The sequence below is a fragment of the Oncorhynchus gorbuscha genome, linkage group LG10 (assembly GCF_021184085.1).
Source record: "Oncorhynchus gorbuscha isolate QuinsamMale2020 ecotype Even-year linkage group LG10, OgorEven_v1.0, whole genome shotgun sequence".
In the NCBI taxonomy this organism is placed as follows: Eukaryota; Metazoa; Chordata; class Actinopteri; order Salmoniformes; family Salmonidae; genus Oncorhynchus; species Oncorhynchus gorbuscha.
Genome location: NC_060182.1, coordinates 67577400 through 67594043, shown reverse-complemented (window position 1 = coordinate 67594043; position 16644 = coordinate 67577400). Strand labels below are relative to the sequence as shown.

The window sequence follows — 16644 nt, the reverse complement described above, 5'->3', positions numbered from 1 at the left end:
AAAAGGCTTTTCGGCGAAAGCATAAGAAGCTATTATCTGATGATAGCACAACAGTAAACAAAAAAAGTTGAAATTGGGCATGCTATTTATCCGATTTTCTCTATCGTAATCGCTCCTCTTTCACCCCAGCTGCCAAACTAAACCTGATTCAGATGAACATCCTACCCATGCTAAATTACGGAGATGTAATTTATTGATCAGCAGGTAAGGGTGCTATGATTCATATAAATCATGTCAAATCATTTTACATTCATATTAACCCCTCAAACAGAATATGCTTTGGCAAGATTTTGAGTGATGAAATAAATGTCTATGGTGCAATATTGAATTAGTCGTATTTTGAGAAGGTGCATGCATGGGGATGTCCACGTCACCCAGTTACATGCCCATGCTGTAGAGACACCTAGCGGACTGCAACTTCACTCTTGTCAGCGTAATACAGCTAGTGCTATCTTGACTTGCACTGGAAAATCCATTACATTAGCGACCTAACTGTGAAGTAAACTCAACTGAGGAGTATTAAAGGATGAAGACTAGACTAGAAAATGTGCAGGATACCTCTTTTGGTTTCCCTGACTTCCGTTTTTTATACTGTGTTATGCTTGTTTGCGTAGCACTCCTCACAGGATGTTTGGGGTACGTTTTCTGGGGGGGAGATAAAACTGCCAAAACTCTTAAAGGTACATCAGAATTGCAACACAAGATTTACTCAAGCCTTAAATGTTAGTCCGTAATTGTATGTTCACAGATTAAATTTAATGTTTATGTTTCATGTTTCACACATGGCTATTCTTACAATCCTAACAATTTAAGTATGGGTTTTCTTACGATCCTAACGATACATACGTTCAACCTTTTGGCAGCTATCTGGCTCCATACATAATCCAACCTCTCCCCGTTTTCCAGTCGTTCAGTACAGCACTGTTTCCTATCAATTGAATGTCCCAGAACGTACAAAAGTATTGAACTCAGCCAACTACAATTTAGCTTTCTGCCACATGCAAGTAAATCGACGCTTTTCATTGGCTGATATGCATTTTTAACTGGAGAATCCATTTAACTAAATTGTTGCTTATGTTCGCAAGTACGACACTGAGGTCTCTTAGTTATGTCCAACGTTATCAATGAACAATACATGTTTTTCTTGACCAAATGCGACACAATCCCATTGCCTTCCAGTCAAAAAACTACACTAACCGCGTTGTCTGCATTGCGTCTCATTTCACCCAGGACAAAGTGCAGAGTTGTGTCTCTCGCTTCACATATGCGACTCTGGCTGTAAACCTACACTCATTTCCCTGAAATGGAAACTGGGCGGAGATCTCGTTCCTGAAGCTCGAAAGTGAAAGTATAAAACACATTATAGAAGGCTTGGTGCTTGTTGTAAGCTTGATGGTTAACATTATCACAGGTTTGTAAACCGTGTAAGGCTTATCATTATCGTAACCTATGTGGGCTGTACATGGACCAATGAGATTGCGCGCATGTCGGCCCCTTCCTCAACTGTTCATCGAGTGTGTGCCACGGACACCACCATTTTTGATGTGAGTATTTGCCAATAGCACTACACATCTGATTCAAATAATGAAAGATTGATGATGAGTTGGTTATTTGAATCAACCATGTTGACTATTAAAAGCAACCCTAATGTGAGGTTCTGTGTTATACACTATAGCCCTTACCATGTCATATGTGATGGAATATTATTTGCTGTTGGCTTGTGTGGGTATATGTGTTATGCAACACAGCTGACTTGAGACATTGTTAACAGTTTCAGAGCCATGGGCCTTTCTCGTGATGGAAAAATACAGAATAACATGAAGACAGGCACTGTGTAATGAGTTGTGAGGGCACATTCAGAACGTAGTGTTGTGGGAACAAACGGTCTTTTGTTAGATAACAGGAGCCAGGTGTGAGATAACTGTATTGAGTGTGTGAGCGCATAGATATTCTACACAACTACAACGACTGACCACTGAAGCGCTTAGGAGGCTGAGACCAGCCTGTGCGCCAACAATCAACGATAAGGCTGAGTGAGTTTAAACCATGCCCAGTCTCTACTCTGACAGGCCGGCTCGGAAGCAGGAACTACTTCTGTCAAGAGTATATTATAATATCTTTGTCAGGAACAAGTCAGTTCTCTGTTTGCCCTGCGAGGTGGGACAGAGAGCCCGTGTATATGAAAATTGCATGTACCACTTAATGCTTAGCTAATAAAAAAGACATAGTATACAATCGGTGACTCAATGTCATATTTATCCTGATACCAGATTCGAATTGACGCAACCCTAACACTAACCAGAAACCGTGGATGGATGGCGGCATTCGCACAAAACTGAAAGCGCGACCCACCGCATTTAACCATGGAAAGAGGTCTGGGAATATGTCTGAATATAAACAGTGTAACTATTCCCTCCGTAAGGGAATCAAAAAAGCGAAATGCCAGTATAGGGACAATGTGGAGTCACAATTCAACAGCTCAGACACGAGACGTATGTGGCAGGGTCTACATGAAATCACAGACTACAAAATGAAATCCAGCCATGTCACGGACACCAACGTCACACTTCCAGACAAACACCGTTGCCCACTTTGAGGATAATACAGTACCACCGTCGCAGCCCACTAACAAGGACTGTGCCCCCCCCCCTCCTTCTCCTTGGCTGACATGAGTAAAAGATTTAAACGTGGTAACCCTCGCAAGGCTGCTGGCCCAGACGACATTCCTAGCCGCGTCCTCAAAGCATGCGCAGACCAGCTGGCTGGTGTGTTTACGGACATATTCAGTCGCTCCCTATCCCAGTCTGTTGTCCCCACATGCTTCAAGATGGCTACCATTGTTCCTGTACCCAAAAGGAAAAGACAATTGAACTAAATGACTACCGCCCCATAGCACTCACTTCTGTCATCATAAAGTGCTTTGAGAGACTAGTCAAGGATCATATCACCTCCACCTTACCGGCCACCCTAGACCCACTTCAGTTTACATACCGCCCCAACAGGTCCACAGACGATGCAATCGCCACCACACTGCCCTATCCCATCTGGACAAAATAAATACCTATGTAAGAATGCTGTTCATTGACTACAGCTCAGCATTCAACACCATAGTACCCTCCAAGCTCATCATCAAGCTGGAGGACCTGGGTCTCAACCCCACCCTGTACAATTGGGTCCTGGACTTTGACGGGCTGCCCCCAGTTGGTGAAGGTAGGAAACAGCATCTCCAATTCGCTGACCCTCAACACTGGGTCCCCACAAGGATGCATGCTCAGCCCTCTCCTGTACACCCTGTTCACCCATGACTGCGTGGCCATGCACACCTCCAACTTAGTCATCATGTTTGCAGACAACACAACGGTAGTGGGCTTGATTACAAACAACGACGAGACAGCCTACAGGGAGGAGGTGTGGGCACTCAGAGTGTGGTGTCAGGAAAACAACCTCTCACTCAACGTCAACAAAACAAGGGAGATTATCGTGGACTTCAGGAAACAGCATGACCATTACAGCACCCGATGTCACAGGAAGGGCAAAATATCATCAAGGACATCAACCACCCGAGCAACTGCCTGTTCACACCGTTCACACCAGAAGGCGAGGTCAGTACAGGTCCGTCAAATCTGGGGCCGAGAGGCTGAAAAACAGCTTCTATCTCAAGGCCATCAGACTGCTAAACAGAAATCATAAACTCAGAGAGGCTGCTGCCTACATTGAGACCCAATCACTGGACACTTTAGTAAATGGATCACTAGTCACTTTATACAATGCACTCTAAATAATGCTAAATAATACATTACCCATATCACATGTATATACTGTATTTTATACCATCTATTGCACCTTCGCCATTGCTCATCCATATACTTACATGTGCATATTCTCATTCACCCCTTTAGATTTGTGTGTATTAGGGAGTTGTTGGGGAGTTGTTAGATATTACTGTTAGATATTATTGTTGTATGTTACTGCACTGTCAGAACTAGAAGCACAAGCATTTCGCTACACTCGCATTAACATCTGCTAACCATGTGTATATGACAAATACAATTTGATTTGAAGTGAACTCAAGAGAAAATCACCAGAGGACAGGAATATTTTTTTTTAAACAAAGAAGGCATAGGTAAATTACCTCCCACCCCACCCTGCTGGAGAAACAGATGAGACCCTGGAGAGGGAGTGAGTGGAGCTACTGAGAGAAGTACAAATATGTGACAACTACAACATTGTGAGTGCCAAAATGTCGTTCCGGCCCTTCCTTTGAAAGACTTAGAAGAAAGATGTCCAGCCCTGTTTGAGCTCACTCGGGTACAACATACAGCTGAATGAAAATAGTCAATGTAGGTAGAAAATGTATATTGATCAAAATATTTTTTCGTCTTGACCTAATATTCTAATCTACAATGAAATATGCATTAAAGATTAGTCAAGATTGGTCTGAACATTCTCACTCTGCACATGCTTTGGGAGGGGTTTCCCAATAGCATTATGGCTCTCAGATCATCTTTTGTCCTTATCTGTTCAGAAGATCCCCCCCCTGGATTTCTGCAGAAATTGGTCATAAAATTTGATAGACAGTCTGCTTAAACTAATAACACACAAACAATTACACATTTTCATGTCTTTATTGAACACACTGTGTAAACATTCACAGTGTAGGGTGGGGAAAGTATGTGAACCCTTGGATTTAATAACTGGTTGACCCTCCTTTGGCAGCAACTCAACCAAAGGGTTTCTGTAGTTGCGGATCAGACCTGCACGACGGCCAGGAGGAGTTTTGGACCATTCCTCTTTACAAAACTGTTTCAGTTCAGCAACATTCTTAGAGTGTATGGTGTGAACCACTCGCAAGGTCATGCCTCAACATTTTAAATCGGATTGAGGTCAGGACTCTGACTGGACCACTACAGAAGGCGTATTTTCTTCTGTTGAAGCCAGTCTGTAGTTGATTTACTTCTGATGATTTGGGTCATTATCCTGTTGCATCACCCAACTTCTGTTGAGCTTCAGTTGGCGGACAGATAGCCTTACATTCTCCTGCAAGATGTCTTGATGAACATGGGAATTCATTTTTCCGTCGATGATAGCAAGCTGTCCAGGCCCTGAGGCAGCAAAGCAGCCCCAAATCATGATGCTCTCTCTACCATAATTTACAGTTGTGATGAGGTTTTGACGTTGGTGTGCTGTGCCTTTTTTCCTCCAGGAACAACTCAACTTTAGTTTAATCTGTCCACAGAATATTTTGCAAGAAGCGCTGTGGAACCTCCAGGTGCTCTTTTGCGAACTTCAGACTTGCAGCAATGTTTTCTTTGGACAGCAGTTGCTTCTTGTTTAGTGTTTTATGTCATCGTAGTCTCGTCAACAGAGATGTTAGCATCTTCCAGAGATTTCTGTAAGTCTTTAGCTGACACTCAAGGATTCACCTTAACCTCAATGAGCATTCTGCACAGTGCTCTTGCTGTCATCTTTGCGGGACGGCCACTCCTAGGGAGAGTAGCAACAGTGCTGAACTTTCTCCATTTATAGGCAATTTCTCTTACCGTGGACTGATGAACATCAAGGCTTTTAGAGACCCTTTCCAGCTTTATGCAAGTCAACAATGAATCTTACTCTAGGTCTTCTGAGATCTCTTTTGTTCGAGGCATGGTTCACATCAGGCAATGCTTCTTGTGAATAGCAAACTCAAATTCTGTAACTGTTTTTTATAGGGCAGGGCAGCTCTAACAATCATCTCCTATCTCGTCTCATTGATTGGACTCCAGGTTAGCTGACTCCTGACTACAATTAGCTTTTGGAAAAGCCATTAACCTAGGGGTTCACATACTTTTTCCAACCTACACTGTGAATGTTTAAATTATGTATTCAATATAGAAAAACACAATCGTGTGTGTTATTAGTTTAAGCACATTGTGTTTGTCTATTGTTGTGACTAGGATGAAGATCAGAACAAATGTTATGACTAATTGATGCAGAAATCCAGGAAATTCCAAAGGGTTCACATACTTTTTCTTGCCACTGTATTTTGTAACAATATGTGCAATGTATGTTTTGAAAAACCATGTTTTAATTCATCTAAAACGGTTTGAATGAGGTATTTGAGCTAAAGTTCATATTGTGCTTTGTCTAAAGTGCTAATTCCAAACTATCGCCTAAACCTTATGCAGTTGTGAACATCTGAAATGATTTGTAGTCAGGTGCAAGCTATCTGGATGTACAGGTAACTTTACCTAAGGAGGCAAGGTGTAGTTATGCTTACAGATGACAAAATAATGAGCTCTCCACAAATGCCTAAGGAGTAGGGTTTAAGGGGCAATTTGAGTTTGAAGAAATTATAACATTTATTTTATTATAAATAAAGATGTTGAAGTTGAACACTTTCTTTTTGCTTATTCCCTTGTATAGAAATAACAATTTTTAGTCAATTATTATTATTGAAGTATGTTGAGGCAACTATTTACATCAGCTTTTTAAGTATAGTTGTGAGTATATATTTGAGTAGTAGGAACCCAATTTAAATACATTTTACTAACCTGAATACAATAAGTTACTACATTTGTAGATTAAACATAGAACATCAATTACGATACTGAGAAAATTCAGCAAATTAATCTTACAATAGTAGTTTGGTAACTAATTAAATTAAGTATAAATAACTTATAACATTAGTTCTGGGACTTGAAGGACTTAAGCAGGCTAACTGAACCTGATAAAATTAAGTTGGATGAAAGGAAATTTTGAGATCCAGTTGTTTGCACTTAATATATTTGAGTTTGTAATACACTAAAAGTGAAGCATATTATACTTAAAATATCCTCCTTGTTCAATTTACTTAAAAAGCTGATGCAAATAGTTACCTACATTTTCTTAAAGTAAAAGGGACACAATATTTTGTGTAGTGCACCGACCATATCTCTGCCGGTACCCGGAGAGCTGCAGGAGCCTTGGAATGACTGGATAGAATATTTTGAATTGTACATTACACAGGGCAGACATAATAGGCTTGCCAGACGAAGAGAAGATAACATTGTTATGCGCTTGCCTTGGCAATGAGGGACTGTGCATCTTAAATACCCTGACAATGACTGAAACATGTGCAGCAATGATTGATGCCCTCACTGTTTACTTCAGCAATGCTCAGGAGCCTCGGGACTGTCAGGAGCCTCGGGACTGTCAGGAGCCTCGGGACTGTCAGGAGCCTCGGGACTGTCAGGAGCCTCGGGACTGTCAGGAGCCTCGGGACTGTCAGGAGCCTCGGGACTGTCAGGAGCCTCAGGACCCAGATGATTCACAAAGAATCAAACAGAACAGTGAGTCGAACAGAACTTCCCAAAACTATCACAATTCTGATCATCAAAATGGGAGCACCATATTCAACATTTGTACAAATAGCAACATGCACCCACAATGTTTAAAGTTCATAAATAATTATGAAAACATTTAATAGTTGGCCAGAGAGTGTTAAGTACAAAACACGTTTAGAATTGACCAAAACAAACATATATTTAATAACAGAACATAATGTGTTGATTCCAGGTCACAGCAATACAGGTCACATATCTGCATCCATCTTGGGTCATCTGTATTCCCCTTAGGTATTAGCCCACTGAGCTAAAGCCCACCAAACTCACAAAGCCAACTCAATGACACTCCAAGGTTTCCTGTTGTCAAGTGATATTAAGTATGACTAGCAATCCTGGAAAATATCCATGATGATGTGTTTTGTGTCATGGATATTTTAAAGGTAGTCAAATGTAGGATAGCTGTGTGGACTGAAATGTATAATGGCCACACATGTTCTGGAAAATTCTCAATACTACCAATTGGATACCACGAAATATACATACTTTGCCCCCCTTGGGTTAGAGGATGGTTTTTGAGTAAAATGCACCCTTTTAACCTTTCAAATCCCAAATAGTGAATAGCTAGTTTACTTTCAACAAAATACAATAGGTTAGGCTACTGTTGTGGATTAGGTGAATTACGAGGTGACTTGCTGGCTAACACATACCTGCTTTGTCAACAAGCAGGATATCATAAAAGAGCAATATTTTTTTTCTATTTAGGAAAAAGGATGATCATTACAGGAGCAGCAGCAACTGTGGGAGCAAGTAAGATAATGTATTTAGTCAGCATGAATATTATATTTGATCCAATAACTCCACTAATCTGATTGATCTGTATTATATTTGTTGATTTTTGCTATTAAAAAAAACACTGTGGTCAAAATCCATTGTAGACATAAGTTCAAACAATGTAAATGGAACAATAATTGCTAGAATAAGAAACGCAATATAAATGGCACAATGATTGTCAGTATAAGATAAGGAATCTCTAGTCTATGCTCTGTAAGTCGCTCTGGATAAGAGCGTCTGCTAAATGACTTAAATGTAAATGTAAATGAACATTATTGGTTAAGCCCTTTCTAGGTGTTACCTTCAAATAATTTCACAGTTGTGTTCCGACTGTCTTTTGTCATTTAGGCCTAAGTCATTCACATTATAGTGTTACCATTGTCAAACCTCCTATAACAGCGAGCCATGTATGTTTTTGGTTGTTTGCTCGTTGCATGCTCTTGTCTGCTGGGCCTTCACAGCTGCAGCAGTGGTGGGGGCACCAGTAGCCCTGGGAGTGGCAGGTTTGACTACTGTTGGGGTTGCTGCTGGAGCAACTGCAGGGGGTGCCGCAATAGGTAAAATCAAAGAAAGCTTTAATGGCATGATGGAATAAAGGAAGCCAATGGTAGTGTTTGTGATTATACTGTTTAGATCATATGACTTATTGAGTAGAATTTATAATTGATGATTGACTTAGTCGTTTTCTTCTTTGCTCTTAAGGATGTGTATCCTGTGTGTATCCATTTTGGGTCACCCATGTTCTTTGAAACTATTACCCCACTGAGCCAAAACCCACTAAAGTCCCAAAGCCACCTCCATGACACTCATAGGTTTTAAGTGGTATTCAGCATGACCAGAAGTCCTGGAAAATATCTATGATAATGTGTTTTGTGTCAAAAAGCATAATTATAGATGTTTTCCCAGGAAGTAAATGAGTCTTTCTATTAGGACAGCTATGAGTCTTTCTATTAGGACAGCTATGAGGCTTTCTATTAGGACAGCTATGAGGCTTTCTATTAGGATAGCTATGAGGCTTTCTATTAGGATAGCTATGAGGCTTTCTATTAGGATAGCTATGAGGCTTTCTATTAGGACAGCTATGAGGCTTTCTATTAGGACAGCTATGAGGCTTTCTATTAGGACAGCTATGAGGCTTTCTATTAGGACAGCTATGAGGCTTTCGTATGCAGTGTATATAATTACATTTTGGGACAATATGAAGGGTGGACTGACGGGCTAGAACATTTTTCTTGAGTAAAAGTCCTTTTAACCTTTTGAATCCAAAATGGTGAGCACCTAGTTTACAATCAACAACCAAGGTTACTGTGATGGATTGGGTGAATTACAAGTTGAGTTGCCATAAAAGTAGGTTATCATAAAATAAGCAATATTTTCTTTACCATTTAGGAACGGGTACAATTGCTGCAGCAGCAACAGCAACAGTGGGAGCAGGTAAGATGATTTATTTAGTCAGCATGAATTCAAATGATCAATTACCAGCTTCAAATAATTTGTATAGATGTACAGTATTGCTACTTTGTTTTGTTGTTTAGGCCAAACATTCACATGACAGTGGTACTATTGTCAACCTCCTATAACATGAGGCCAGGTATGTTTTTGGTTGCTTGCTCAAGTGTTTCTGCTGGGCCTTCATAGTTGCGGCAGTGGCAATGGCACCAGTTGTCCTAGGAGCGATAGGATTCACTGCTGGTGGGATTGCTGCTGGATCATATGCAGCAAGCATGATGTCTGCAGCGGCCGTGGTAAATGGAGGTGGGGTAGCAGCAGGGGGTCTTGTTGCTGCTCTACAGTCAGCAGGTAAATACGAAGAAAGCTACAGTCTTTCGAATGAAATAAAGATGGACAATGGTGGTTCTTGTGATGTCATAAATTACTAAATCACATGACTTGATGTCGTTTATCATTGCTGTTTGGATTTCTTTTATGTGGGACAGTGACAGATGTGTATGTGGTCAACCTAGGTGCTGCAGGGCTTTCAGGAGCGGCTACAGCGGCGGTGGGAGGTGCTGGAGCTGCGATTAGTGGAGCCTTGGGATGGGTGGCCGCAGGAGCAGGGTTCTCAGGAGCAGCAGCAGCTACTACAGCAGCTACGGCAGGTGTGTGAGTGGCAGTGTAATGTAAGCAAGTTTGTTTCTCATATATGGGATAGTGACGTGTGTGGTCTTCTCTAGGTGCTGCAGGGCTCTCTGCAACAGCTACAGCAGCCGCGGGAGGTGTTGGAGCAGCAGTTGGGGGAACAGCAGGATGGCTGGCCTCAAGGACAAGGACACCTGAAAAGGAGGAAGGAAAAGATACAGGAGCAGCTACAGCAGCTGCTGCAGGAGGTTTGTCAGATTCATTTATCATTGATAAATTGGTCTTGTAAGTCAAATTAATGTTTGTCCTCTAGTGCCAAGGACTGTATAGGCTAAGGCTGGTTCTTGTAGGTAAGCTACCACAATGGGGCAGTAGTCAAAGTGCAATAAATATTTGTCGCTTTATTGCATACATTAAAAGACAAGGTACTTTTAGTAGGTAAGGTAAAGGCTTGATCAGGTGTGGTGAGTTGCAGGGAGGGGGCGTGGCCTGAAGGTAATTGGGATAAGAGCAGTGAGGATGTTTGTATCTCGTATGTGGAACAGCAATGTGTGTGGTCTTCCTCTATGTGCCTCAGGAGAGGCTACAAAGGCTGTGGGAGGTGTTAGAGCAGCAGAGTTTGGAGCGTCTGAAGGGAAGGGAGGAGTCGAGGAGAGAGAGCTTTCAGGAACGACTACAGCAGCTGCAGAAGGTGTGTGAGGAGTCATTTATCATTTTAATTGGTAATGTAAGGATATTTGTATATCGAATGTGGAACAGCGATGTGTGTGGTCTTCATCTAGGTGCTGCAGGGCTTTCAGGAGAGGCTACAGCAGCTGTGGGTCGTGTTAAAACAGCAGTTGGTGGAGCGGCGGGATGGCTGTTCTCAAGAATCAGGACGTCTAAAAAGGAGGGAGGAGAGGGAAGAGGGAGGATGAGAAGAGGGCCCTTTACATAAAAACTGTTGATGTTATGAATGTTTTTTTTGTTGCTCCTAAATTATTTGTTATTTTTATATTTTTCTCATTGGAAGGTTGCAAGTTCAAACCCCCGAGCTGACAAGGTACAAATCTGTCGTTCTGCCCCTGAACAGGCAGTTAAACCACTGTTCCTAGGCCGTCATTGAAAATAAGAATTTGTTCTTAACTGACTTGCCTAGTTAAAATAAAGCTAAAAATATCATTTTTATTTCAGATTTTTGAGTTTATTTTAGCAAATATTTTCTCGATAAAAAAACATGAGCAGGTGCAGAGTAATAGTTTGTGTGGAGGTGCTGACTAATGACGAATAAACTATCAAAATAAAGTTGCACTCTCCATGTATAAACCCCCAGCAATTTAATGGGTATTTACCAACATTTCGGCATCACTGTGCCTTCCTCAGGGTCTGAGTTTACAGTAAATATTTTCTCAACACTGTTTTTTCTTGGTTAAAAACTTCTTAGATTTCTTTTTTAAGGGCTTGTAAGTAAGCATTTTACTGTAAGGTCTACCCACACCTGTTGTATTTGGTGCATGTGACAAATAACACTTGATTTGATTTTGATTTGAATGATTTCATAATGGTGTTATGAGTGCATATGTAAACCCCCTTTCGGTGTTGCCAAAACACATACTGGTATATACCCACTCAACATGTATTGCAAACAGATGCATGCACATCCACTCAGAGGAACAATTATGCATGTGACAAAATAATTAACAAACATACTTTCAAAATAGAGGTCTATTGTATAATGGAAACATGTTTTTTTAGTTGTCATCATACCCAGCCCTTTGACACACCAAACACAGAACAGGTGTGTAATGTGCTTTGCAGGTGTGGTTCCCTTGCACATGCTGAAGAAATGTAATTCAACCACTGCAAACCCTCATACTTCCTGGCGAACAAATTTTCCAGTGGAGTTTCATTCAAATAAGTTTTCAGTACATTTATTTCTAAAGACATCCCTTTAAATTGGTCCTCCTGTAGCTCAGTTGGTAGAGCATGGCGCTTGTAACGCCAGGGTAGTGGGTTCGTTCCCCGGGACCACCCATACGTAGAATGTATGCACACATGACTGTAAGTCGCTTTGGATAAAAGCGTCTGCTAAATGGCATATATTAAATTTGCTGAAAAGCAAGTCGATTTTTCTCAACAGACTCACTAGAATATATGGAGAGAATGTTCAGAATTTTAGAGATCAATGAAAGAAAGTAATTTAAATACACACATTTGTCTCACTTCAGCACTAATTAAAAAATACTCTGATCTTGTATATTATTTCGGGTTCGGAAAGAATTTATGAATAAAAAAACAGGTTTGAAAAGCCTTTACTTAGAGAATTATATTGGTGAATCAAAAATACGGTGGTTTGATTCATCCTGAAAGTTGACATATTCAATTGGTCAGTCCATTAAATATTGGAAGGTGAGAAAAGTGTACAACGGGTTGAACAAGGAGTCCTAATAATCGTCACTAATTACAGATGACAACGGTCCAGTAGTCGTGAACCATGCGCCAGACTCCAGGTTTTATACTGCTAGGTATGGTCTGCGTTCCATAAAGATTCATATAGTCTACATGCCCTTAATTATTGCACAACATGTAATACGTCAGCATAATATGATCCACTATTGCTGGCAATACTAAAGAACAACCACACAAACGTGACAGAGGAAATATTTAACAATGGAATTATGAGTGGTGTCTTTAGGCCTAGGTTTCCGGGGCTTTTTGTTCCAGAAAGAAATTGTTTTTCTGACTGAACCACATATCTTTTGACAGTAACACAGTGTCCCGTTTTGGATGGAAGCTGAACTTTACAATATTATATTTAACCCTGTTTAAAATGAGCAATGTTGAGGTGGTAGAACAGACCAAATTAAATGAATAGTAGACTTATTATAACCTATTCCATTCTACAGGTTAACATGCTTGGCTCATGTCTGTTCAAATCAAATCAAATTTTATTTGTCACATACACATGGTTAGCAGATGTTAATGCGAGTGTAGCGAAATGCTTGTGCTTCTAGTTCCGACAATGCAGTGATAACCAACAAGTAATCTAACTAACAATTCCAAAACTACTGTCTTATACACAGTGTAAGGGGATAAAGAATATGTACATAAGCAAATAGTTACATATAGACTAACTATTTGTTTAAAAAATAACAGTGAATTTATTTCATTGGGCTGTATTTATTCACTTACCTACTTAGTTTTTCTGTCGTTGTTGTTGCGCTGTCAAGAGGATAACCTGCAAGTTAGTATTTCATTGCACTGTTTACTCCATTTACTCCATGGCGGACTGCAATAGCGTTGAATAGTCCCTGCGATATGCAACTGTTCAGGGAAGACAGGGACCAATACACGCAGCCAGTCAGGAAAGCTACAAAACCTGGACCCGTACAAATCAGCTGGTCTTGACAATCTGGACCCTCTATTTCTGAAACTATCCGCCGCCATTGTCGCAACCCCTATTACCAGCCTGTTCAACCTCTCTTTCATATCGTCTGAGATCCCCAAGGATTGGAAAGCTGCCGCAGTCATCCCCCTCTTCAAAGGGGGAGACACCCTGGACCCAAACTGCTACAGACCTATATCCATCCTGCCATTCCTATCTAAGGTCTTCGAAAGCCTAGTCAACAAACAGATCACTGACCATCTCGAATCCCACCGTACCTTCTCCGCTGTGCAATCTGGTTTCCGAGCTGGTCACGGGTGCACCTGAGCCACGCTCAGGTGGGGGTGCCACAGGGTTCAATTCTCTGGCCGACTCTTTTCTCTGTATATATCAATGATGTTGCTCTTGCTGCGGGCGATTCCCTGATCCACCTCTACGCAGACGACACCATTCTGTATACTTCTGGCCCTTCCTTGGACACTGTGCTATCTAACCTCCAAATGAGCTTCAATGCCATACAACACTCCTTCCGTGGCCTCCAACTGCTCTTAAACGTTAGTAAAACCAAATGCATGCTTTTCAACCTTTTGCTGCCTGCACCCGCACGCCCGACTAACATCACCACCCTGGATGGTGCCGACCTAGAATATGTGGACATCTATAAGTACCTAGGTGTCTGGCTAGACTGTAAACTCTCCTTCCAGATTCATATCAAACATATCAAACATCTCCAATCTAAAATCAAATCTAGAGTTGGCTTTCTATTCCGCAACAAAGCCTCCTTCACTCACGCCGCCAAACTTACCCTAGTAAAACTGACTATCCTACCGATCCTCGACTTTGGCGATGTCATCTACAAAATAACATCCAATACTCTACTCAGCAAACTGGATGCAGTTTATCACAGTGCCATCCGTTTTGTTACTAAAGCACCTTATACCACCCACCACTGCGACCTGTATTCTCTAGTTGGCTGGTCCTCGCTACATATTCGTCGCCAGACCCACTGGCTCCAGGTCATCTACAAGTCCATGCTAGGTAAAGCTCCGCCTTATCTCAGTTCACTAGTCACAATGGCAACTCCCACCCGTAGCACGCACTCCAGCAGGTGTATCTCACTGACCATCCCGAAAGCCAACACCTAATTTGGCCGCGTTTCCTTCCAGTTCTCTGCTGCCTGTGACTGGAACAAATTGCAAAAATCGCTGAAGTTGGAGACTTTTATCTCCCTCACCAACTTTAAACATCTGCTATCTGAGCAGCTAACCGATCGCTGCAGCTGTACATAGTCCATCGGTAAATAGCCCACCCAATTTACCTACCTCATCCCCATACTGTTTATATTTATTTACTTTTCTGCTCTTTTGCACACCGGTATCTCTACCTGCACATGACCATTTGATCATTTCACTCCAGTGTTAATCTGCTAAATTGTAATTATTTGCCAACCTCCTCATGCCTTTTGCACACAATGTATATACTCTTTTTTTTATTTTTCTACTGTGCTATTGACTTGTTTATTGTTTACTCCATGTGTAACTCTGTGTTGTTGTCTGTTCACACTAATAATAATAATAATATATGCCATTTAGCAGACGCTTTTATCCAAAGCGACTTACAGTCATGTGTGCATACATTCTACGTATGGGTGGTCCCGGGAATCGAACCCACTACCCTGGCGTTACAAGCGCCATGCTCTACCAACTGAGCTACAGAAGGACCACACTGCTATGTTTTATCGTGGCCAGGTCGCAGTTGTAAATGAGAACTTGTTCTCAACTAGCCTACCTGGTTAAATAAAGGTGAAATAAAAATTTTAAAAAATAATAAAAAAATGTGTACATGACATAAACAAACTTTAACTTTTTTTATCCACCTTACTGTCACTGACTGTTGATAGCTACTTTGAGGAAAATGCACTTACTATGACTGATATGTAGTTGTCCCAGCTAGCGATTTTAAGATTAATGCGCTAACTGTAAGTCACTGGATAAGAGCGTCTACTAAATTACTAAAATGTCAATGTAAAATGCCAGGGGGGGGGGGGGGGGGTCAGCCAGAAAGAAAGGGGAAAAGATGGCCAGCTTTGTGGTTAGATTGTAGGTGAATATTGTTTTAAAAAAAATACATAGGCCCTTAACTTGGAACTATCCATCCCGGATCTGGAAGAATTGTCATCAACTACACTAATTAGCATAGCGCAACGGTAAAAAAAAAATACTAGAAAATATTCATATTCATGAAATCACAAGTGAAATATAGTGAAACACAGCTTAGCCTTTTGTTAATCACCCTGTCATCTCAGATTTTGAAATGATGCTTTACAGCCAAAGCAAGACAAGCATTTGTGTAAGTTTATCGATAACCTAGCATAGCATTATGTCCAGCTAGCAGCAGGAAGCTTGGTCACGAAAATCAGAAAAGCAATCAAATTAACCATTTACCTTTGATGATCTTCGGATGTTTTCACTGACGAGACTCCCAGTTAGACAGCAAATGTTCCTTTTGTTCCATAAAGATTAATCTTATACCCAAAATACCTCCTTTTGTTGGTCACCTTATGTTGAGAAATCCGGTCATTACAACGCCGAAACAAAATTCAAAATTACGTCCATAATATTGACAGAAACATGGCAAACGTTTTTAATAATCAATCCTCAAGGTGTTTTTCAAATATCTATTCGATAATATATCAACCGGGACAATTGGCTTTTCAGTAGGAGCGAGAGGAAAAATGACTACCTCTGTCTTTTACGTAAGAATCACTCTGAGAGCCCTCAGCTGGCCACTTACGCAATGTAGTCGTTTACGCTCATTCTTCAAAATAAAGGCCTGAAACTACGTCTAAACGCTGTAGACACATTAGGGAAGCGACAGAAAAAGGAATCTGGTTGATATCCCTTTCAATGGGCAATAGGGATACATAGAAAGACAGGGGTTTCAAAATAAGAGTCACTTCCCGATTGGATTTTTCTCAGGATTTTGCCTGCAATATCAGTTCTGTTATACTCACAGACAATTTTTTACAGTTTTGGAAACTTTAGAGTGTTGTCTATCCTAAGCTGTCAA

The 16644-nt window shown here is 41.0% G+C and overlaps 1 protein-coding gene across 1 annotated transcript; it reads left to right on the top strand.

Annotated features, from left to right (window-relative positions):
* Positions 1–951: 951 nt before the first annotated feature.
* LOC124046399 (predicted GPI-anchored protein 23) lies at positions 952–11495 on the top strand. Its single transcript, XM_046366731.1, has 10 exons — positions 952–1544; positions 7129–7307; positions 8064–8108; positions 8594–8689; positions 9522–9566; positions 9771–9932; positions 10097–10231; positions 10307–10459; positions 10789–10902; positions 10994–11495. Exons 1-10 carry the CDS (start codon positions 1450–1452, stop codon positions 11146–11148), a joined length of 1179 nt encoding a protein of 392 aa, XP_046222687.1. The 5' UTR covers positions 952–1449; the 3' UTR covers positions 11149–11495.
* The last annotated feature ends 5149 nt before the right edge of the window (positions 11496–16644 follow it).

Coding starts and splice junctions, on each gene's coding strand:
- LOC124046399 (XM_046366731.1), top strand. CDS start 1,450: ATGTGGGCTGTACATGGACCAATGAGATTGCGCGCATGTCGGCCCCTT. Junction 1,545..7,128: donor CGGACACCACCATTTTTGAT/GTGAGTATTTGC, acceptor TGTTTACTTCAG/CAATGCTCAGGAGCCTCGGG. Junction 10,460..10,788: donor TACAGCAGCTGCTGCAGGAG/GTTTGTCAGATT, acceptor TATGTGCCTCAG/GAGAGGCTACAAAGGCTGTG.